Genomic DNA, 25,119 nt, shown 5'->3' with positions numbered 1-25,119 from the left:
TCAACTTTATAACGTTTACTATAACAATTAATTCAAAGTGTTTGTACATACGCAGTGCTCCAACGCCTGCACTGCGGAGGATCTCAATGCAGCTACAAATACTGCAGTCAAGGAGGCAAACTTTAAATAAAAAATAAACACCGACACGATAAGAAGATGAAGACTGTACATATTGTTCCTGGCGTGTTTGAAAACTTTTTTAACAACGTAATTCAATTATTCTTTTCTGAAAACATACTTTAACAAATGTAGGTATCTATAATAATATTTAATTAATTAAATATTTATATAATTAGTTGGTCAGGCTGCTATCATTTAGTTGATCGTGTTCGATCGAATCAAAATGTTTCGAACAGCACCTGTACCCGAAGACCCGGGTAGTGGGCCTCTAAAAGATTCAATCATCTTAGAGTTTTTTTTATAACATCAAGTGACGGGACGGTGTCCATAACAGTTACAGTGCCACTGAGAGCTTTAAATTGCAAAGATCTGAAGGGCACTACTACTGCGCCCATCACCCTGCTAAATAAGTTGACAAGTCCCATGTGCCTGTAATTTCACCGTTTAGAACATTCTTATTTGACCCAGCGCTGGTTATGCTCGCAAAATATATCTTTATGGTTATAATTTTAGAGGTTTTTCAATAATTCACACCACACTCAGTTTGAAACTGAAAATATTGTTGTCTTCTTCGACTCATGCCCCTATTCGCCATCTAACTCTTTACACGTTTGGGTCGAACATTCGTTCGTCAGAGAATTCGTGATAAAGGATCGAACATAATGATATGATCGAATCATTTGACCCGATCACATTACACATGGGTCTTGTTGTGACCGACCCTGGTCATTAAGCTCGATCGATCGATACAGGTCTATTATCATCTAAGAATTTAAGCAGTGTGTAGTAGCTATTGAATGTGTTTATAGCGCTTGTAGAAACTTTGTTTCGCTCGTATCTGTCTTTCTTCCTCTCGTAATTTGTAGTAATTTTTTATTGACAGAACAACTTGACTAGACAGATCGATGTCTTACTTTCTCGAACTCGTATCTTAGAGTAATTATTCAGGAGATGGCAAAACTTTCTATTTATTTTGAATTTCTTATCAAGGGTGTTAATTTGGACGCATTACTTTAAGGATAGGCAAAAGCCAGTGTGTGAATATGAAGTAGAGGTGATGTGAAATTAGCCTGCAAAATTTGTATCCACAATCCATTTTTTGCATTTCAGTAACTTTGTGCTTTACGATACGAGTTTGAGAAAGTAAGGGACGAAATGTAATGTTCTTTATTTATACGTTATTTCAGTATAATTTTTTAAAGTTCACGCGTCGTAAAATTATTATACTATACAATGTACACTACGATGCTTTTACAGTTTTTTTTAATATATTATATTTGTGTGCATTTTTGTAATGTACTTTTAGTATACTTTTAGTATATATACAGCGCGTAGCAATAGCGTCATTAGCGTCATCGTTGTAATGTGCATTAATCGTCACAATAATCCTAACCAGGTCGAACAGTCGAGAAGAGGACACACCGCGAGAGAAGCTAAGCTAAGTTAGCTTAGCTCACGTAACTGCATGCAACAAATTATGCGAGGTAAGCTAACTGAGCGTAGCTCACGTAGCTAAAGCTAAGCTACGAAAATTCGACGCCAGTCTTCTCCGCAGAGGGAAAGGGTGACAGGGTTTACTTAGCTAAGTGGGATAGTTGGGTAGCTAGCCCACATAGTCCAATTTGCTCGGTTAGCATAATTGACGGTATGATCAGATGCATGAATACATTGTCGCGGCTACATGAGCCAAGCTGAACTAGCTTAGGGTCGTATTCTAGACCTCTACTCAATGCTCAAGTCAGGACTTGAGTATTGCAGTGAGCACTGAAAATCATACTCAAGTCCTTGCCATTAGGGTCGCATTTCCAGTGCTTGAAATCATACTCAAGTCTGCTCAATTCCTGACTTGAGCATTGAGTAGAGTTCTTGAATACGACTCTTAGCTTCGCTCGCTGTGTGAGTGGCCTCTCCTGGTTTTTTTGATGTTCATCAAATTTTGTTTTATACAATATCAAGTGACGGGAGGAACAAGTCGTTCGCCTAATGATAAGCTACACACCTATCCATAACAGTTTTAGTGTCAGAGGTTTAAACCGCAAAGATCTGAGGGGCACTGCAACGGTTATAGACAGGTGTTAGACAGCCGCACGACTTGTTCGTCCCGTCACTTGGAGTCATAAAAAAAAGACCAAATCTTCAAAACGACAACTTTTCATTAGAAAGGTAAAGATTCTAAAAAAAAATTAGTCGACTAACTTATGCGCCATGGACACACATATACATAACCACAAATATCACCCAAACTCACGTGAGAAATACATGTACGCCATACAAATATTTCTCCCGGCCCGGGATTCATACTCGGGACCTGCGCATGGTAGACCAGCATGGTAACCGTACGACCACGGGGGCAGTTAACTTTTTTTATGCTTCAAAGGGAAGAGTTAGAAAATTTCACTCATACATAAAATGTCTCATGTTGTGTTATTTTTTATGATTTTCATGTGATAATATTATAGCACTTATGACGTACGATCACATGCGACTTTATTATATCGAAGGTACCTAAAAAGACGACGTCAGCAACAATGAATTGACTTCAATACCCTTGGTTATTGTCGGGTTTTTCCTGTCCCTCGTGTGGGCGAGCAACGAGCTCCAAACATGCTGAATGCGTCACGAAGTCGTTTCAAATGTTTCATATACCTACATTGACAGCTATGTCACGCGCTCGACTTCGTGTGTGTAGTAAGAAAACTGGCTTCAGCCGGTTTATTAGAAGAAACATTTCAAACAATGGAAACTTTTCAGGAAAAATTTCTGATAAATTGAAAAAATGTAATTAGAAGACTTATATCATGTTCTACGTTTAGATAATAATAATATATCTTTTAAGTTTTATATAGCATGAATTATAAAATAAAGTTGTATTAACATTACTAAATATATTTATATTTATATATTTTCTAAACCCTGCTTTGCTTATTTTCACTACAATTCTCATAATAGAGTTCAGTATCTTCAAATTTGGACAGGTGTCACTGTCAAATAAATGTGGAAAAATATTCTGAAAACTATTTATTTTTATTGAAGCAAGAAAGGTATTTTCGCGCGCATGGCGATAGTGGAGCCATCTTAATCAGAAGTGTTTTAAAAAAGGTTGAGTAGCGTGGACTGGCATTCTTGGGCATTCTATTCCTGATTTCCGACCAAACAAATGAAAAAAAATTATATGCATAGATATATAATGACGAATAAAGATAGACAGATATGAAATAAGAGCCATTCATCCCTGGCAACTCATTAGGCAAATGAACCTTATATCACTTTAAAATTTTTAAAACTCTCGTTTGCACTGAAATCACAAATTAGAAAGCTGAAATAGTGCAGCGTCAACAACTGATCTGTGTATGCGTCTCCGTATATTCCAAAAATATTCTGTACTTATTGTAATAAAGATAATATCTGTAACTACGGGTGGCTGTTCCATTCAGTGGTGTGGGAAAAACAGCAAAACATCTAATTACAAAACACACTAGTGGGAACTAGAGCCCTATCACTTACATGGGGTATTCAGCTGAATAAAACTAGTGAACTGCATTACACTTATTGTATAAAAAAAATAGGTTCCCGCACGATTCGTTCCGCCGTCGTTCCGAGTCGCAGTGCCTGATGCGCGCGCGGCGCGAATCGCGAATCGCGTCATTGCGTGACGCCCCAACACCCCGCACGGCCCCTTGCAGGCCCGGGGGTGGATTTATTTAGCCCGCGTTTGATCGATGGTGCAACCACACACGGAATCACATATCATCGGTAATTAAATACTAAATATGTAATTTTTCAATTTTCATCCATTACAGCAAAGCTCAAGTTAAACAGGTTGATTTGAAACAATTGACGACACCCGTCAAATGCCGAATTCGAAACTTAGACTATTTTATTGGTAGATCAATGCTATTTCATTTATTTTTTCCATCCTCTAAGATTCGAAACGTTGGTTATTTTGAAAAAACAATTATACGCGATTTAAATCCGGAAAAATAATTTCATTTCCCACATTACCTAATATATATTTCTTTTTTTGTTTGTACTCTCTTTTATTTATTTTTTGCTCATTGCCTTCTTAACTAATGTTTACTTACCTAGATAGTGAATGCCAAACTAAAGCTGGTTTTTTTCACATAGCAGCCTAGATTGTTTGTACCCGTTTCTTAATAAATAAATACTAAAGGCTGAAAAGATTTGTTTTTTAGGTCAAATAAAAGTACGGTTGGTCTCAATTTCACCTAATGTTAAGCAACAACATGGCGGATGATTTTATGTGCGTTTGTCTAAGTAAATAAATGCCTATTCCCTGTTGCCTTAAATAAATCTATATTTTAGCTTTTCAGTAAAACAGATGCTGACAGAGTGTTCTATGCCTTTGCCATACGCATTTCGTTTAGGGGCAGCACGACAATGCGCAACTTGCGGGAGAGCAACATAAAGCGCGAGATTCTCTATACAAAAATAGCGATATCTCGCGCTTTCTGTCGCTCTTGCACAAGTCGCGCCCGGTCGTGCTAGGAAGGATAAAGCAAAGCGCTTTGTGCTTTCCGGATTGAAATCTGAGGAACGGTGAGGTTGGAACTAAATTATACATTTCCAGCACTCACTCTCCGATATTTATTCAACGTAAACATAAGTACTGACCAACGGCTGGTCTGGCAATCTTTGGGGAGACCTATGTTCAGCAGTGGACGTCTTCCAGCTGATATGATGAAACATAATTACAAAGTTATTTGTAAATTTCTAACAACCTCAAAAGAATTAAAAGCTGTTTTCGTGTGAAGTACCGTCTGACCCCGAAAAGGTTGCCGAGTCTTTTGGCAGCAATTTTTGCCGAACACTCGATGTAGCGACCAAAGTTAAGTATGTATTATAAGTCCAAACTAAGTGGCTCCAGAGACTTATCGGACACTTCGCGGAAAGTCGGAGCGAGGTAGAGGGCATTCCCTTTTTAACCGACTTCAAAAAAGGAGGAGGTTCTCAATTCGACTGTGTTTTTTCTTTCTTTTTTGTATGTATGTTACGCGATAACGCATATAATTTTGATAATTTGCGAACCGATTTTGATGATTCTCTATTTTTATTGGAAAGATGGTACCTCAGCAGTGGTCCCATTTAAATCAGAAGAAAATATTGTATTCATCTAAGGGTGCCAAACTAGGATATGAATCTGGTTTCGAATTTCCGGCAACCGATTTCAATTAAACTTGGCAAATATATGTAATTCCACGAACTTTTGAGGTCCATATTTTAGTACTCTGTACTGAGATTATGTTTAAAAAAGAGACACGCCTGTGTTTTAGCGGCATTAAACTTGACCGTGTTGGTGTCTTCCCGATCAACCCGCTTTCAGCCCAAGTTCAACCACGTGGTCATAGTCTCTGGTTTACGCCAGATCAGACGCTGTTGGCACGGGCATTTGATACATAATTCTCCTTCACTGTCATGGGCATCAACAGCAGGTCATTAACGTGTAGCAATAATAGAGACTAAATACATATACATATGTGCAGATAGACAGACAAATTTGTGAGAAAAGACAGTCACTTATTTAGATATGACAGGGATCCCTATTTATAGGGATTGATTTGATTTATATTTCTCAAATTAGCTTTAGCTAATATATACAGATATCCTTAGTAAGCTCTTTTCTTCGTGATACCCAGAGACGGGGCGGACGAGTAATGCGCCTGGTGGTAAGCGACACGCCTGTCCATAACAGTTAATTGAAGTGCCAATCAGTGCTTTAAAACACTAAGATCTGAAATGCAATTCCACTGCCCCCATCACCCTTGGACATAAGTTGATAAGTCCCATGTACCTGTAACTTCACCAGCACCCTTCAAAACCGAAACACAGTATTGCTCACATTACTGCTTGGCGGCAGAAATAGTTAAGGTGGCAGTACTGCTGTGAGCGAACTTTTTACAAGGAGCTCTACTGCTAAAACTACTCCTCGTTTACTAATTTACAAAGTGTTACGTCTGGTGCATACCGTATAAACGACAGTAATTTTCCCAGGTACTAATATAGTCGGTTGTAAATCCACCTCCTATTAGAAACTTCAGAATTCTACCAAACGTTGCAACAAGATAGAGCACGTCTACGATACCAAGTGTGAAGAAAAGAAAATTATCCTGGATAAGAAGATAGCACTTCTTGCCATCATATTGTATTATTTGCTAAAAAATTAATTAATTTTTTTTTAAATAAAAAATAGAGAAATACAAAAGAAAGGAAAAAAATAAAAAAGGAAAATATGTAAGAAAAGAGAAATATAAAAAAAATGTATTAAGTATTTGGTGTTAAGTACAAGTAACAATTCTCCGTAAACACTCCTTTCACACATACTCCCAAAGAAAAAAAAACAATTTATTATTAAGTAGAAATACGTATCTTAGTACTCTCAAAGACTTCTCTTATGCATAGTCCCAACACACTCGCATGTAATTCACCAACACTATACGTACTGAAAAAGACAAAATAGAGGCCAATAGCATCGTGCCTTTGATACAGTACAAACATGGAATTAAAAAAATAATCGTATATTATATATTATTATATATCGTATAAAATAGCTCTCACAAGATAAAATATTGAAAAGGAACAAATAAACTGAAAAGATTCTTACTAACTGTTTTTACAATTTACAGAAATTTTTTGATTATGAAAGGAGCTGAAAACAGAAATGTACTTAATAAAATAAGTTAAATTGCAGGACCTTACAGGGCTTATTTTAGCACATGTAATAACTTTAAAAGTACTTACATATATATCGTTGCTTTAACCTTTTTCTGTAGGTACCACATAATGCAATGCACTTTGGCATTATAAAGGACTATCCACACACATTAGGGCCGTGCTCGGGACGTGGACGGGCCGTGCTAGTTTGTATGAACTCGGGCCCGCCCCGGCGCCGGCCCGGACACGTACATGTGTAAACGAGTTACGAGGTACGATATTTTTTTGAGCCCCTGACGGAGCTCGGCCCGTCCACGCCCCGGGCACGACCCGGATATGTGTGGATAGACCTTAATACCGTGAAGAGAAGTCGAGTAGAGCCATTTATAAGTACACGGCTTAACCTGTCCAAATGTCTAGAGACTATAAATAGCAATAGATTATATTTTCAAACAGAAAATTTTCAGGAAGAAAGATGTTGTCACTGATAAAACTCAACCCTCACCCACAACGATTTATTGATGTAGTTGTATGTCTACAAGTACAACAAAACAACGAAAGGTTAAATCGATAAACATATAGACAATAATACGATGGTACGTCTCTACTGCGATCTATAATTTATTTGCGATAACGAGGAAGTAACTTGACTTTTTGATGACTTTTCTGACTCTTCGCAACCATCAGTCGCGAAATTGTAGGAACTCGACATATCGAGTGAGTCGATCATAAAGGAAATTTATCCAAATATATTTCAGAATAATAATAATAAGTCACGGGACGAACAAGAGACGAATGAACAAAGAACAATATTTAGTATATTTAATTAACCGACTTCAAATTATTTTTTGTGTGTAAGTTACGCGAAAACTCCATTTATGAACCGATTTTGATGAATCTTTTTTTGTTGGAGAGGGACTTTAAATTTGAAAAAAATATTCCACCGCTAAAAGTGGCAAACTAGGGTATGAATCCGGTTTCGCGCACTTTCCAGTAACCGATTTGAATAAAACTTGGCATATCGAGTTCTTAGGTTTTCGCGATTGTTACACGTAGGAAATGAAACTATTTTTCCGGATTTAAAACCCGGGAAATTTTGTTTTTTCAAACAAACCGACGTTTCGGGCCCTTTACAGGTCCCATGGTCACGGTTGGTGGTATGGTATGATATCTTTTTTTAATATTTTTTTCAGTTTCAGAAAAATATTCTTTTTCTAATAACGTCACTTTGTAATAAAGAATGTGATTATTATACAGATCATTGTATTTTAAATTCTAATATTGAGAAATGTAATGATTTTACATTTATTTCATCGTTACCTACGGTTTCAAACTGTATGTACGAGAGAGTATATATGTATGTACAGCGGGTTTTGTGCTAATCTCATGTTCGAGTTTCATGATTATGTGACTAAGCATATAATAAGCACGTCGGGTTGATAAAAATGTACAGTGCAGAACAGTGGTTATTTGTTTTAATTTGATCGTGTTAAGAAGTTCTGGGTTCATTGCTAAATAACGCTCTAGATATGGGCTAAATTCTTAAAAAATAAACATTTTAAGAGTAATCGATTTTTACTTGCATTTTATTAATACAATAACAATTTACATATGTCTTTTTCTTTTTCATAGTATATATTTCATACAATTTGTTATAAGAATATAAATTAAAACACATATTGTCATGACACTTAATAATAAGTGTTATTTTATTTTGTACATTTCCAAAAACACGGAATTTTGTGTTGGGTCAATTTAAATCTTAACGTGCGTTATGTTAATCGCAATCTTTGTTACTGTGTATATTCCACAAGACAAAATTAAAGTAATTATGTTTTCCATTATTTTGCGAGATATAATTATGTTTAATGTAGTTCCAAAACATATTATGGTAGAGCAAGGATTTACTGGACGAGTATAAGTTACAAGGCCGACCGCCAATCCCCGTTCCCCCGAGGCATATATATAGTACTTTTCTCAAACAATGTAAGGAATTTAGATGGAAAAAATGGAAGACTAAAGGCGAGAAAGATATATAATAGAAAAAGTAAAAATATTCATTTATTCCCAGTAGTTCCATGTAGGCACTCAGTTCCATGTGGAACAATTGCAAACTTAACATATCATAATTATTCTTACAGGTAGAAACTATTTTTACAGGTGACTTTTCTTCTTCATCAGATCTTTAGAAGTTCATAAACCCTATCTCCAAGATGGACAAATATTTTAAAGAGTCTCTAAACGCAGAACATGCGATTATAAAACACTGTTTTATTTTTACTTCTATATTCATTTAAAATAAAAACTAAAGTTTCACATGTTAGGACAACTGCTAACACAAAATCTTTTATATCAATTGTGTTACTGCTGCATATTACAATTTTCGAATTGCATTGTGACTACCATCATTGTGATAATAGAAAAAAAAAACACTCGCGAATTGAGGCAACTTATTATTTATTAAGAATTTCCTGGTTATTCACTAAACGATTATCATTGTGGGTATAATAAGGTCACAAGTGCAAAATGGCACAAAACTTTTCAAGAGAGAGGTTTAAAGATTCCACGAACGAAATTAGTTTAGTAATATTTTTCATGTGGTTCATATTATTTTTATGACAGTCATGTGATAAAAGACTAGATAGAAGACACTTGGGACTATTGTACCTAGGGCACAATATTATTAATCAATTCGTGGGCATTGAGCGTGTGCAAATAAAAAGATTTAGCAACTTGATAGGTAAGAAACATTTAACTATACGGGCGTCCCAAAGTTATGGGCCATGAAGGGGAAGTACCTTAAATATCGTATATAGAGTATTTTGCTGAAAGAAGACTTTATGTTATTTTTAAAAGTTAGTAATTCTGCATTCATAGATTTAAAAAAAATATTTGCTTCGTCTGGGAATCGAACCGACTTAAATGTCAAAAAAAAAATCAAATATGCTTCCATTAGATCAAAACTTACTTGATATGCCATGTTCGCAATAAATTAACACGATAACACTTGTGTAAGTAAATTAAGACTAAACAGATCAATATCCAAAATACAAACGCTCGCACACACTGTTCCATTTTCAAATTTGAGAACAACATTTAAAAATATTAGTTCTTTTTAAAATGTTTTAAAAAGTATTCATTCAAACAAACGCTCTCATAAACTGTTCCATTTTCAAATTTAACAACAACATTATTTTTGTTTTAAATTTGCCTTCTGTCTAGCTTACAGAGGACGTATTGAAATACTAAGTTTTATCATTTTATCTACACGTGCACTTATAATGGAAAACTAGGTATGCAAGTATTTTATGAAGTGGGTACTTATTTACGAACAATCAATGCATCTTTGGAATGATAATATCGCTACTTTTCAAACGTCGTCGTCGGCAATAAATAACTTTCTAGAAATATGATTCAATCATTTCACGTTGTTCCTTTCATTTAAAATACTATGTTACTTAAGCAGAGTTATTATTTTTTAGCTATTCTTTCGATTGGTATCATAAAAGTAGGGTGCTTTTTTTTTGACATTTAAGTCGGTTCGATTCCCAGACGAAGCAAATATTTTTTTTTAAATCTATGAATGCAGAATTACTAACTTTTAAAAATAACATAAAGTCTTCTTTCAGCAAAATACTCTATCTACGATATTTAAGGTACTTCCCCTTCATGGCCCATAACTTTGGGACGCCCTGTATAGCGGCAACCACTTCTTTATATTTTTTAAAATGTACAATATTGATTTGTTCTTAAAAAACCAATAAAAACGTACGAGCATCTTCGTACCTTATGCAATTGTAAATGCGAAAAGATGCATTTACTCGTATATTACGTGATATCTACATCTATGTTTATCTATCCTTTTGTTAATTATTTACGTAAATGGAACGCTTCCTATGCTTAGAGGATGGAAAAAAATAAAGGTTCCTATGTGAGAAATTGACATTATGTATCTTTTGTTAATTATTTACGTAAATGGAACGTTTCCTATGTGACAAATTGTCATTTTTTATTTATCCAGATTTTCATAAGTTATTTTTTTACGAAAAAGTTCATGTAACAGAGACATATTTACATGTTTATAATGGCTATCTATAATTGCATAATAAATTGCTATAAAAAATCGATAAGTAAAGAAGTGCATTGAGCTCTACAAACCTTTCGACACGTGTTAATTTCGCAAAATATTACCTAAACAAAATGTCACCAAAGAGCAATCTTGAATAAGTTCTTATAACAAGTCACAAGAGAAAGAACATCATTCTTTTCCACTGAACCTTGATCTTTCAGCGTATTTCAGTATTAACTATTAAAAATGACAGTTACTCACATCGTTTCTGCTCCGCAGCGTGCTTCTTTTAGGCCGCAACAACACATCTTTAAAGTCTAATTTTACTTCATTTATTATATTAGGCATTGTGCACTTAAAACCTGTGCGTTTCGAAAAATAATAAACAAATACGCGGGAACACAGCGCACTCCTCCCGCACTAAATATCGACTGTGCGAATGTACGTGGTGTTGTCAGAGTTAGCCCAATTTTACCGACTAAATACGAATGACTCTAGAATATCAGTTGAAAGAAAAGGAGCTATTTTAAACTTTTCTTTTAAATTTAAGTTTACGTGCATTACCTTTACATTTTTGCTCTGTAGACAAATTCAAAAGTGTCAAGTTGACCTCAGAAAACAACAATTTTTTACTGGATTAATTTTTTTTTATATTTACATTAATATTAAATTAATACTGCCGGCTATCCTTTTCTTATCTTAAAAAAATGGTCAAAGATTACGACTTCTATCAGGTAATTAATTATATACATAGAGCATTACCTATGTGGAAAATAAATACTAGTTGTATTTACGCAGTTTATTTCCTACATCAACTACATGTTTAAGTCGTATTTATTTTGTACATGGGTTATTCAAATATCGGTCAACTCCCTCTATATTAAAATAGTTTCTCTATTTTTGCGCAAATGGGCAGGTATTTCTGGCAACACTAAAATAATCGTAACGTGACGTTGACGTCACAAGGACGGCACAGAAATACTCGGTTTCAGCTGCTAGGTGAAGGTTGTCTCTGCGAAACATTTTCTCTTGACAATTTGTCAATAATTTTCTTTTTACTTAACTTCTGTTTTCTTGTACTTATCTAAATAACGACACAACACATTTCTAAGGTTATGTTGTTATCGATAAAACAGCTGACTGCAGAGGCATAGCGCGCAGGCGCGAATTTAACGGAAGAGCTCTACATTTCGTTCCTTCCGCCAGCTCATACTCAAATAAAAATGCTGGGGGTCGAGAATTTAAAATTAGAATTCACCTTGTAATGGGAAGTAAAATAAGCACGCACCTACAAAGTACGGAATTTATATCATCGTGATCACAAATTGACAAGACAAAATATTGATTGGCCCTCGAAGAGAGAGCGCCACACGACCGTTCATTGTATTTTTATATGAAAGATGGTGAAAGTTTTCTATTCTTTCGTGTTTTTACTTTAGTTTTATTGCCCTCTACAAAACACGACGAGTCGGGCATAGGTTAAGGTATTTTTCCCAAACAAGGCATTTTCGGAATGGAACATACTGGGAATTGGTATATATACCAGCTACCAGACCAGACCAGCCTTAATATAATAAAATAGGTGTATTAACTAATAGAAAATAAATACACGAAAAGAAATTGACAATATTGCGTTACTTTATTTATTTATAAAACAATACAAAAAATATCTTAGCATAAACTAACAAATTTTGGACTATTTTATTATTTTATACTATAGTTACTTATTTTCCATCCAACCTGATCGCTTGAGATCCATATATATTTTATTTCGATACTTTTATTTTATTTACAATTTGCTGGTTCTTTACATTCTTACACCATAGAGTTTTCCACAACAAGTACTCGTTTTACAAGTGAATTTCCGAACACTAAAATAATGTCTTTTTCATTGTGAAATTCCATTTGGTAAATTCTGGTTGGGAAATTCTGGATGTTCTGGCACCAGTTGGTTGTTCCTGGTGGTTACGAATCATTAGTAGATATTGTATACATCAGGGGGTCACCAGACTCATCGATACGCAGTCGCATTAAGGTGCCTACAGATTGCTCGATTCTTTGACAGTAGACACGTGTGGTCTTACAAAACAATTGATATTGTATTTTTTGTCAATTAACATGCGTGATAAGACAAAATCGAGCAAATGTGTAAGAAATGGATGATTGATATGATATTTTTTTACAGATCGACACGTGCAAATCTGTAGGACCTTATAAGTCCGTGTAAAAAGACGTGCCTTTCGCGTCGACGTTCTAAGCGGAAGCGAAATACGAAACGTCTTTTTCGCTTTATTGCACGGACATTTTCTTTTCTTATCGACTGAAACCTATTCTGTGTTAAGTGTGGTAACCTTTATTGGTAAAGTCAGCGAAGTACGCAGTGTCGGCACTGCCCGACTTCAATTTTGCTTTTGCAATTCTCTGGTTAAATTACAATTATTTATTTACGGACTGTGCTTGGTTTATATAATGGGCAGTGTCAATATAACAATATACTAGCTAGAATTACGGAATTTGCATATTTAGTACAATTAAACCCGGCTTTTGACGATTTAGATTACAATTTGCGTGCGTTCTGTAAATACAATGATATCTAAGTATTTTCCATTGGTAAGGATTTATTGTAACGTAGCGGTGTTTAGAAACGCTCCTGTGCTCTACTTATGTCGAGTTAACACAATCATAAAAAGTGACTCCAAATCTACTAATTTCAATTCATCTCAGTTTTGTGTAGATAGAGTGTCAATGGCAGGCATCGAGTATATAACCAGAAATAGAGACGAAATAAGGGCCATACATCCCTGGCAACTCATCAGATACATGGGCCTTATATCACTTTTAAATCAACTCATCCGTAGAACAGACCTATGTGCAAGATGCTGCTTATTCTCAAGACATTGTACATTTCGTTCGTTGTTCTTGACTGTGGATATATATCCACAATCAAGATCGGCAGTTGTTCGATTTTATGTTTCCGAAACGAAATAATAAATACATAAAAAAATCTGAAAACACCTTTAGATAGGCCTTTTAACTAACGAACGAATAACACGATTATATTTTATCCTCTTTCGTATATGTATATGTTTTATTCGCTGTATAATCATATCGGACTCTGTTCTTCGGATGAGTCGAAATATTAACTCTCGTTTGCGCTGAAATCACAAATTAGAAAGCTGAAATAGTACACCGCCAACAACTGACCTGTGTGTACGTCTCCGTATATACCAAAAATATTCTGTATTTATTGCAATAAAGATAATATCTCTAACAATGGTGGCTGTTCTATTCGCTGGTGTGGGAAACAGGAAAATATCTAATTACGGAATTAAAATAAACGGAATCACATTTCACCGGTAATGAAATATGTAATTTTGCAATTATCGACCAATACATTAAAGCTCAAGTTAAACTGGTCTATCTGAAGTGAAACATTTGACGACACCCGTCAATTACAATGACGAGTGGTCTATACTAAAGTTTATCTGCCTCCGTGGCCGAACGGCTACCATGCTGGACTGCCACGCAGAGGAGAAACATTTATATGGCCTACATTTATTTCTCTCGTGAGTTTGGGTGTAATTTATGGTTGTCTATGTCCATGGCACCTGCGATGCGACGCAGAGTTTTCACAGAGTGCGGAGCTATGTTGAGTGTGTGCATTATTGTTATTAGTTTTTCTGTCTTTTTTTCTATATATAGGCTCACGTTTATCTATATATGAACCCTATGCCCCACCTACGGTGGGGTCGGGTTCGGCCTGCGGCGCGTTTCAGTTTACGGGGTGTGCTTACGCTCGTCGGTGGCACAGTGATTAGTACCATGGGCGCTTGATGAGGAGGTTCCAGATTCGAACCCTGGTTTGAGCTAATTTATGAAAAAAAAATTTTAAGTTGGTTTTGGTCAGAGTTTTCTGGGCATAGCCCTCAGAATTATCGTTATTGTGGTACTCATAGTACAGGAAATTCCCTAGTTTGAAACCAGAAATTTGGAGTGATTGTCTGGCATTTTTTCCCTAAATACTTCTCTGGCATATCTTCCAAGAGAAAAGAATCTAATAGAGAGACGGTCGAGAGACAACGCTATAAGTATCCTATTTCCACTACATCGGGAAGTATGCATTACATTTTGAACAATTGTGAAATCTTGTACTCGTAATTTAGTCTCCGTATACTACCTACGCGAGGTGGCGTGCGGACGCTTCGGGCTTCGCCCTCCGCTAGACCTCGGCCTACGGCCTCGGCACTTATGACTTTAGAAGAATTAACATAATGGCGGCCATATTGACAAATAGCAAAAAGTAAATTTTGACTTCAAATTATTGTTAAACACCCATAGAAAACGCCACATGCCGATTTTCAGTAGAATTAGAGCAAATTTTTATCATCAGCTAAAAAAGTTTGTAATGCAGCCATCTTGAAAAATGACTAAAAGTAAATGTTAACCGCAAATTATTATAAAACAGCCATAATCTCTATGTGAGGATCTCCTCTACATGCCGATTTTCAGCTGAATTAGGGCAAATTTCTATCTGCCGCCAAAAAGTATCTATGGCAGCCTTATTGAAAAATGGCGAAAATAAATTTTGATCGCAAATTATTATTAAACACACATAGAGACCCCACATGTCGATTTTCAATCGAAATAGAGAAAATTTTCATCTGCCGCCAAAAACACTTCTATGGTAGTCATATTGAAAAATGGCGATAAACTAATGTTGATCACAAATTATTATCAAGCACTCCTAGAGACCCCCACATGACAACTTCCAAAGGGATCAGAACAATTTTTTTTTACTGCCAACAAACGCTTGTATGGCGGTCATATTTGAAAATGGCGAAAAACCAATTTCGAGCACAAATTATTATCTGGCACTTCTAGATCCACATGTCAATTTTTAGCTGAAACAGAGCGAGTCTCATTTAGCAGCTACTTTAAACGAAAAAAACACTTATATGGCAGCTATATTAAAAAATGGCGAAATAAAAACTTTATGCCAATTTTCAGCCGCATCGAAGCAAGTTTTTCTTCGACCGCCATTTTGAAATCGCCATCTCGATTTTTTTTTAACCCAGACAGTTGACCAGTGTTGCCCTCTATGACATAGTTTCCCAAAGTGGTCCCTACCGGCCCCCAAAGGGCTGAGGAGCCATATAAGCGGTAGGGGCCTCGGAAGCAATTGGAGGGCGTTGGTGCTGTCAACCGCATTTGAAAAAAAAACCATATAAAGTATACTACATATATGTATATTTTTCCCTCGTGATTTTTTTGTGTTAATATAAAAAAAAATACGTATTTTCAATTATATTTTGTGGTGGTGGGCGTTGAAATTTTTTTATCTTGCCTAAGTGGGCGGTGAGGCAAAAAGATTGGGAACCTATGCTCTATGACATTCCCTCGAGCACCTCCTACCTATCTCGAATAGTTTCCGTGATAGAAGGCTTCGAAATTAGTATGGCGGCCGCGGAAATTGACCAAGGCGTATCTCATAAAAGTGCACAAAAATCCCCCATGTATTTAGTTTTTGCAGGCCGCTGATCACTCGTTTACATTTTCCACATTCGGGTCTTCTCATATTTGATTCGTTGCCTTGGAGCCTATCCGCGTACAAGGGTATAAATATCTTTTTTCCACCATATCGGGAAGTATGCGCTCTGTTTTTGTAAGTGAGTCAGGATTTGTAGCTTTATATAGGTATATAATAATAATAATCAATCTAAAGTAATGGAAACTGAAGGGGACTTTGTAACGGTCTACATTTTCAGAAAAATATTAGTTATATTACAAAACTTCCATTTTAAGGTCAACTTCGCTTTAATAAAGATTGTTCGCATTTGTTTCATCGAAATAAGTGCTACTTTTGACCATGATCATAAACGGAAACCCATTAAGATTGCATAGATAGTTACCTTCTCAATGGTCATACTTAAGTTGTTCTTGGTTTTTGATTGGTCGTTTAAATAATTTTCTCTGTTTTCACTGAAGACGGTACAGCTATTTCCTCAGACATTAGCGCTGGTTGTTGTGCTATTGTAAATAATGAAAATTAACATTATAAAGTCAATATCAAAGAATCATTTATTCCATAGGAAATAGTTATTTGTTATGCAAGGCTGTAAAGTTGTTGGTTGACGCGAGTGCTTGTATTGAAACCTGAGCAAGGGAAGGAAACAGAGGTTCAAAACTAGATTTGAGCGTACCGAGAAGACGCAAAACAACTTTGCTACCAAGCGAAACACACAACTTTTCACCTCACTATAGCAAGGAAAATGGTAGATGACAGAAAAACAGTTGAACTTTAAAACATCATCAAAGAAAAAGTTTATCTTCGAATACGTTCTGAATTTAAACCTCATCAATTTTTATTGTCGTAATTTTGTGTGATTAAGTGATTATTTAAATTATTTGATTTCTTCGACGAATTAAAATAATTCAATAAACACAATTAGTTATACAAATAAATGGACGTCGGGTTCGCGCTAAAAAGTGTCCGTACCTATAGGGCGTTAAAATCGCATACAAAGCGTCAATCGCGCAACAGTCTTCATTTGTTCGAGTGACAGCGCGGTTGTCAATCATGCAGTACCATATAATAATTTGTAAAAATTTCCGCAGTAAAGTGTAAAAACAGGATTTTGTACCATATTTTCACTAAACAAATATATTGTGTCATCATAGTTCTCATTTAAAAGTGTTATTTTGTACAGTTTTATCGTATTTAATTTATATATAAAGGAATCGTAAATATACCTAAACTACAAAAGCACACAAAATAATCAAATAGCTAACTGTCTTTTCTACACATTGCATGGGCAAAAGATGGAAAGAGACCCATTACGTCAATTTCAAGAAGCTTATATAAACGTTTTGGTCATTTTCAATTGTTCGAAATACAATCGATTGAAATATTTAGAACAAACGAACTATAGAGTCGCTTTGATTTTAATCTTACATTAAAAATATTTTGTCTTAAGAGCTAACGAAATAAAATGTCAAATGTATTTTTTTAGGAAGATTACAAAACTAAACTAAATCGGTTTTCAGAATTACGGTTCACGTTTAGTTGGAATATATACACGCTTACTTTCACATTTGTAGTAATATTTGTATGTTTGTATCTGCCCAACTCTTTATTATTTTTTTAAGTGAATTTGCTCAAAATTCGACATAGTAATATACATAAAAATTAATTAATATTTACGATAAAGGCTACTCCATTACTCTTGTGTTCAAGTAATTTTCAGTCGAAGCTAAATATGGTGCATTTTGCTAAATTTCCAGTAGAAGCTGAATATGGTGTTTTTGGGTCTTTAAATTGTTGCAAGCAAAATTAGGCAGTACTGCAATGACTTTACAATTTAAATTAAATGTTTTAGTTTTTTATATTTCGTTACATGTCACTACGTTTGTATAGGTTAACTTCGGATATTTTTTTCGTGGTTTTTGTATTAGACCCGACATCCATTTGTTGGTAGGTCATTGACCTACTGACTACTGGTTATCATTGTCAATTTAAGTTGAACGTGTTATTATCTTTTTTTTTCATCGAAAGAAAAAGTTAGGTTAGTATAATAGGTCAAGTTCGAATTTCAAAAACCTTTTCCACGCTAGCGTGCAAAAAGCGCTTTTACGCGCAGATTTCTAATGAGAAAGAAAGCCTTTCCGAGCTAGTGAGGTGAAAAATAAATTTACACTTAAAAACGTCACATTTAAGCTACTGCTCGTTAACTACGCTGACGTTCCTGCGAAAAACGAGCAAGATACTCTAGGGATTGCTCTTTTCAAATAAACTTAAATGCTATGGAATACACTTTGAATCAAATTTGTGCGGAATCTAGAGCCATGTCATCTGTCCATACATGCTTGTCTAACACATAGTCTTCAATTTTGTAATATGACTTTTCAATTAAAATATTTTTATTGTAGGAAATGATAATCTTAATATTCTCCGGAATCTTATTATAAAAACGTAGGTATATAGTTGCCCATAAAAGAGTTGTTTACCTTGGTTAAACGAAATCGTGATACCATGAGTTTGGACTTAGCTCGAAGGTTAATGTTATGGATATCTTCTTTCTTATTGAAATAACGTATATTTTTATGGGCACACAAAATATTTGAGTATGTGACACCAGTCTCCATAAACTTTCCTCTAAGAGAAACCCGAAAACCTAACAGGTCACAGAACGAATCGCTCGTTGTTGCTATACAAATATGGTTTGTTTGTCTGTGGCTTTTAATCATGGATTGAAAAAACAATGCGCGTTATAGATAAAAGACTACACAAAACTACTTACACGGACTTTCACAATAAAACAATTACTTTCACGGTCACAAACTAAGCAATTTCCTTTGTAATATTGTTATGAATATTGAATATAATATGTGAAATATTATAACCCCAGCGCCTATAAACTAGCAATACCTAGAAACGCTCCCTTTTTCTCCCTAAAAGTGTAATTGGTTGAACCGAGGTTCAAGCCTCCTGGATTGATTTACATTAAAAAATCTTTCATGTAAATTATAAGTACTCCTAGCTCGTACATATCGTTGTAGGAAAAACATTAAAAAAAACTCCATATTCAACGGCACCTTCACTGCGATAATCAAATCTACCCACACCGTTGTGGGTGCGGTAAATCTGCCATTTCAAGCCTAGTCTAACAGTAAAAATTAATACGATACGTGATATTTAAGCAACAATAACGAATTTGGTCAAGGAAGGGAGTCACCACATTTGTATTAACAAATTTTTTTATATATACGAATATTTTTTAAGTCACCAAGTGACGCGATGAACAGGTCGCGCGCCTCAATGTTACTCAGAGCTTTAAATCGCAAAAATCTGAGGAGCACTGCCACTGCGCGCGTCACCCAGAGACATAAGTTGACTAGTATCATGTGTCAGCACCTTTACCCTTCCAAACCGGACTGCAGTAATGCTCACTTTGCTGCTTGGCGGCAGAGGTACATATGTAGGTAAAGCAGTACTTCCCTGGACTTTCACTCTAGAAGCTCTACTGCTAGCAAACTTTTGAACTTACAACCTTACTCCCAAAAACAGATCTAAAAATTGTCAGATAGTACAAACTTTGGTAAATTTATTGTTTTGTGAAGAGTCATGGAACAGAAGGTTTTGTTAATGATGTTAGTAATATGGTCCTGCAAGGTCTTCGGTATTTCACAAATAACCCTGTATTAAAGATCATTGCCGTGTGGTGCCGGCCTAGAATAGCACCACCTCCTTCTTATCCTGTGGGTGTCGTAAAAGGCGACTAAGGAAAAAAATGTCAGAAGAAGACGGGCAGCAGCGTCTTCTAACCATCTTGGCCAGAACTGCGATCGCCAACCCGCCTGCCAAGCGTGACGATATGACACAACCCTCCCTATTCTACACACACCAAAGAATTGGCCCCTAGTCCCCGGCAGTCCTGCTCTTCCTAGTCACGGTAGCGGCTTTGGAAACAGGGCATGGGGTGCGAAGAATCCCCGGGGGAGACCCGGCTACCATCAACGACGACGACTGGACCTGGCAACCTACAACACGCGCACATTGAGGACCGACGCAAAGCTCACAGAATTGGAAGAAGCTATTAGTAAGTTACGCTGGGATACCATTGGGCTATCTGAAGTCCAAAGAGAGGGGGAGGACTCGATAATCCTTAATTCCGGCAACTTACTGTACTACCGGGAGGGCGACCAACAGTCCCTTGACGGTGTCGGGTTTATTGTCCACAAGTCCCTTGTTAACAACGTGATTTCCATCGGAAGTGTGTCCACCTGGGTGGCATACCTGATACTCAGAATATCAAAACGATATTCGTTGAATGTCATTCAGGTTTATGCTCCGACCTCGACACACCCAGATGACGAAGTGGAGGCTATGTATGAGGAGATCTCAAAAGCCATGCATAGCTACAAAACCCACTACACGATTGTCATGGGGGACTTCAATGCAAAGTTGGGAAAGCGTTGCGGTGATGAACTGAGAGTGGGGCAATTTGGAGTTGGACAACGGAACGCCAGAGGCCGGATGTTGGTTGATTTCATGGAAAAGGATAGCCTCTATATGATAAACACCTTTTTCAGGAAATCTCCAACTCGTAAGTGGACCTGGATGAGTCCGGACGGCAAAATAAAAAATGAGATTGACTTTATCATGTCGACGAAAAAGCATATATTCAATGATGTCTCTGTGATGTAATGTAACTGCCTCCGTGGCCGAACGGTTACCATGCCGGACTGCCACGCAGAGGTCCCAGGTTCGATTCCCGGGCCGGGCGAAATATTTGTATGACCTACATTTATTTCTCTCGTGAGTTTGGGTGTAATTTGTGGTTGTCTATGTGTGTGTCCATGGCACCCGCGACACAGGGTTTCCCTAGTGCGGGGCTATGTTGAGTGTGTGCGTTATTATTATTATTATTATTGTGATCAACACCGTTAAAACAGGAAGTGATCACCGGTTGGTACAAGGCACATTGAATATCAATATCCGGCTGGAAAGAACTCGACTGACAGAGTCTACGCTCCGACCAATACCTGCACAACTCCAAAACCCCGAGAGCTTTCAGCTCGAACTTCAAAACCGCTTCGAAGCCCTCGAAAACTGCATAGATGTGGACGATCTAAACAACGTGGTGGTGGACACTGTCCGTACGGTTGGGTGCAAGTTTTTCAAAACCCACCGTACCAGAATAAAGAAACTCTCCGACAAAACACTTCAACTCATGGAACATAGAAATGAAATGAGGCTACAGAACTCAGAGGATGCAAGTCACTACAGGCGGCTAAGTAGGCAGATATCGAAGTCTTTCACTAGCGACATACGCCAATTTAATACAGAGCGTATTAAAGAGGCCATTGAGCGGAACAAAGGCTCCAAGGTGTTCGCGAGAGATCTGTCTATTGGGCAAAGCCAACTGATGAAGCTAAAGACTGATGACGGTAGCATCATTTTCATCTAAGCTTGAAATCCTGAGGGAGATAGAGAGTTTCTATCGACAGCTATACTACACGAAAGCACCTGTTGAAAGCGAGGTTAGCGACCCCAGAGCCAAGCTTACCCGACATTATACCGAAGATATCCCGGACGTCAGCCTGTATGAGATTAGTGTGGCTCTCAAACAACTCAAGAACAACAAAGCGGCGGGCGATGATGGAATCACTACAGAACTTCTGAAAGCGGGTGGCAAGCCGATACTTAAAGTCCTCCAGAAGCTTTTCAATTCTGTCATCGTCGAACGTCAAACGCCGAAGGCATGGGTCAGAGGCGAGGTCGTTCTGTTCTTCAAAAAGGGTGACAAAACACTCTTGAAGAACTATCGGCCAATCTCTCTCTATAAGTTGTTTTCGAGAGTTATCACGAATCGTCTCGCTCGCAAGTTTGACGACTTCCAACCTCCCGAACAAGCCGGTTTCCGAAAGGGTCTTAGTACCATAGACCACATCCATACGCTGCGGCAGGTTATACAGAAGACCGAGGAGTATAACCGGCCACTTTGCTTAGCGTTTGTGGACTATGAGAAGGCCTTTGATTCGATCGAGACCTGGGCGGTGCTGCAGTCTCTCCAAAGGTGCCAAATAGACTATAGGTATATAGAGGTGTTAAGGTACTTATACAAAAATGCCACTATGTCAGTCCGATTACAGGATCAGAGTTCTAATCCTATCCAACTGCAACGAGGCGTGAGACAGGGAGATGTGATATCTCCAAAGATGTTCACTGCTGCGTTGGAGGATATTTTCAAGCTTCTGGACTGGAAAGGACTTGGCATCAACATCAATGGCGAGTACCTAACACACCTTCGATTTGCCGATGATATAGTTCTTATGGCTGAGACCTTGGGAGACCTGAACACAATGCTCGAAGATCTCAGTAGTGTTTCCCAAAGAGTGGGTCTTAAGATGAACATGGACAAGACGAAGATCATGTTGAATGTCCATGTTGTACCCGCTCCAGTTAAAATTGGGAGCATTACACTCGAAGTTGTTGACCATTACGTATACCTGGGGCAGACAGTCCAGTTAGGTAAGTCCAACTTTGAGAAAGAGATCTCTCGTCGAATCCAGCTCGGATGGGCAGCGTTCGGGAAACTCCAAAAAATCTTTGCGTCCAAATTACCTCAATGTCTCAAGACGAAAGTCTTTGACCAGTGTGTGTTGCCAGTGTTCACATATGGATCAGAAACGTGGTCCCTCACTACACAAACGTGGGCCTCATAAGAAGGCTCAAGGTCACTCAGCGGGCAATGGAGAGAGCGATGCTCGGTATGTCCCTGCGTGATACAATCAGAAATGAGGAAATCCGTAGGAGAACTAAGGTAACCGCCATAGCTCGAAGAATTGCTCAGCTGAAGTGGCAGTGGGCGGGGCACATAGCTAGGAGAACCGATGGCCGTTGGGGCGGAAAGGTTCTTCAATGGCGACCGCGCACCGGACGACGCTCAGTGGGTAGGCCCTCCACCAGGTGGACCGACGATCTGGTGGAGGTCGCGGGAAGCCGATGGATGCGGGCAGCGCAGGACCGATCGTCGTGGAGATCGTTGGGGGAGGCCTATGTCCAGCAGTGGGCGTCGTATGGCTGAATGATGATGATGATGATGATAAAGATCATTGATCCAGGTCGTATCGTTCAAAAGATAAAGAAAACAGTAAACAGTTTCATTCCTTACTGATCGATACATGATACACGTATAGAAGCATCTTTGTACTAGTTGATGGAACACATACAGTATAAGCATGAATTAATTCACCGCGTATAATAAATTGGCCAAAAGAGATGATATATACCATTTTCATCTTCTTCATCGTTCTTTTCGGACCATTGATCGACATGGGGCGTGAACACTGCTTCCTTGTAGTTGCCATAGCCGTCACATTCCACGTTCGATCCGGTGCGGCATTTCTCTCTTGCACAGTCTGAAAACGCTTATAAGTCACTTTTGGACCCTGAAGTAGTATTATTGACTTTTGTTATCGGTGTTTGTACTGCCAGTAAAATGGCTTTTACGTCACTATTGGTAGTAAGTATAACGTGCAAGCGGTTTTTATCTTACGGCTCTAGGGTGCTAATGTTTTTTTCACTTCTCATGCTCTAAAAGTACGTCATTAAAGCCTTATGTAGCGAGCGGGAGTAAAGTGCATGCTTTAATCCCTGGGGAGTAAAAAGAATACAATTTTTTTATTTACTTCGAGTGAACAAACTCAAACAGCCAGTAGTACGCTTGGTTTTAGATCCGTGTCTTTTCCGCATAGGCAGTGGCGTCATATTATTTGTCCGCGTTATTACGTTTTTTTATGTTTCTGGTTGGAAATAAAATACCGCGAAAATTGTAGTATTTTGGTTCGTAATTTTGTTGTAGAGCAAAAACAATGAATGTTTTTTGTTTTTCTTCGCAATCGAAGTGAAAAGTTAAATTTTCACCTCGAGACTAAAAGCCAATATAAACCCACGCAGTAATAAACACCCTCGCTAAAAGCTCGGGTGTCTAACCACCTCGGGTATGTATTGGCTCATTTTAGTCCGTCGATAAAAAATATACAATTTTGTCGTTTCATTCCTACTCTCCCGCTGCCCGCTCGGAGCACGGGAGCCTCGAAGTAAACCTACCACCAAATTCGCACCGCGACCCCAAACTATACTGGACTTTTTGATTTAATTTATAAAAAAGTCATAAATACTTTGGCATGGCTTTGTTTCATTTATAATTTTCGTAAGTCATATATCTAAATAAATATCATGACATACATTAATTTAAAAGATTTTACGTTTATGCATGATGGTAAGCGACATGTTCATTACAGTTGCAGTACCACTCAGAGCTTTAAATCGCTAAGATCTGAGGGACACTGCCACTGCGCCCGTCATACTGATACATTACTGAAAGTCTGATGAAATTACAGGCACATGGAACTTGTCAACTTATGTCTCAGGGTGACGGGCGCAGTGGCAGTGCCCCTCAGATCTTTGCTATTTAAAGCTCTGAGTGGCACAGCAACTGTTATGGACTGGCGTGATGCTTACCATCAGGCGCACGACTTATTCGTGCCGTCATTTGATATCATAAAAAAAATAAATCGACCCTGGAAAGGTAAAAAGTCTAACGTGCATTTGGAAAATATTACAGGTGAGCGATTTAAAGTATTTTTTTAAGAAAAAAAATCATGATTCAAATTTTATTTGTTATGTGGATAAGCTGAAAGTTTCTAGTTTTTCTTATAACAAATAAAATTAAGTTGTGATTTTCTTTCTTAAAAAA

General features: G+C 37.3%; 2 protein-coding genes across 2 annotated transcripts in view; both read right to left on the bottom strand.

Annotated features, from left to right (window-relative positions):
- LOC113239733 (GMP reductase 1-like) overlaps positions 1–11,274 on the bottom strand; it is a 40,836-nt gene extending 29,562 nt beyond the window's left edge. The window contains exon 1 of the mRNA XM_026476829.1: positions 11,120–11,274. Within this exon, the coding sequence (XP_026332614.1) occupies positions 11,120–11,206 (87 nt within the window). The 5' untranslated portion in view covers positions 11,207–11,274. The remainder of the gene's footprint in view (positions 1–11,119) is intronic.
- A 1,358-nt stretch (positions 11,275–12,632) lies between these two features.
- The window catches only part of LOC113239759, a 32,827-nt gene continuing 20,340 nt past the window's right edge, over positions 12,633–25,119 (bottom strand). Inside the window, exons 9-11 of the mRNA XM_026476861.1 lie at positions 23,651–23,779; positions 16,768–16,885; positions 12,633–12,816 (exon numbers count right to left, since the gene is read on the bottom strand). Coding sequence (XP_026332646.1) covers positions 16,815–16,885; positions 23,651–23,779 — 200 coding nt within the window. The 3' untranslated portion in view covers positions 12,633–12,816; positions 16,768–16,814. The remainder of the gene's footprint in view (positions 12,817–16,767; positions 16,886–23,650; positions 23,780–25,119) is intronic.

The sequence above is a fragment of the Hyposmocoma kahamanoa genome, unplaced genomic scaffold, assembly GCF_003589595.1.
Source record: "Hyposmocoma kahamanoa isolate Upper Pololo Valley unplaced genomic scaffold, ASM358959v1 116, whole genome shotgun sequence".
NCBI lineage: Eukaryota > Metazoa > Arthropoda > Insecta > Lepidoptera > Cosmopterigidae > Hyposmocoma > Hyposmocoma kahamanoa.
The sequence above is the reverse complement of the archived record's forward strand: the minus strand, read 5'-3'. Positions and strand labels throughout refer to the sequence as shown.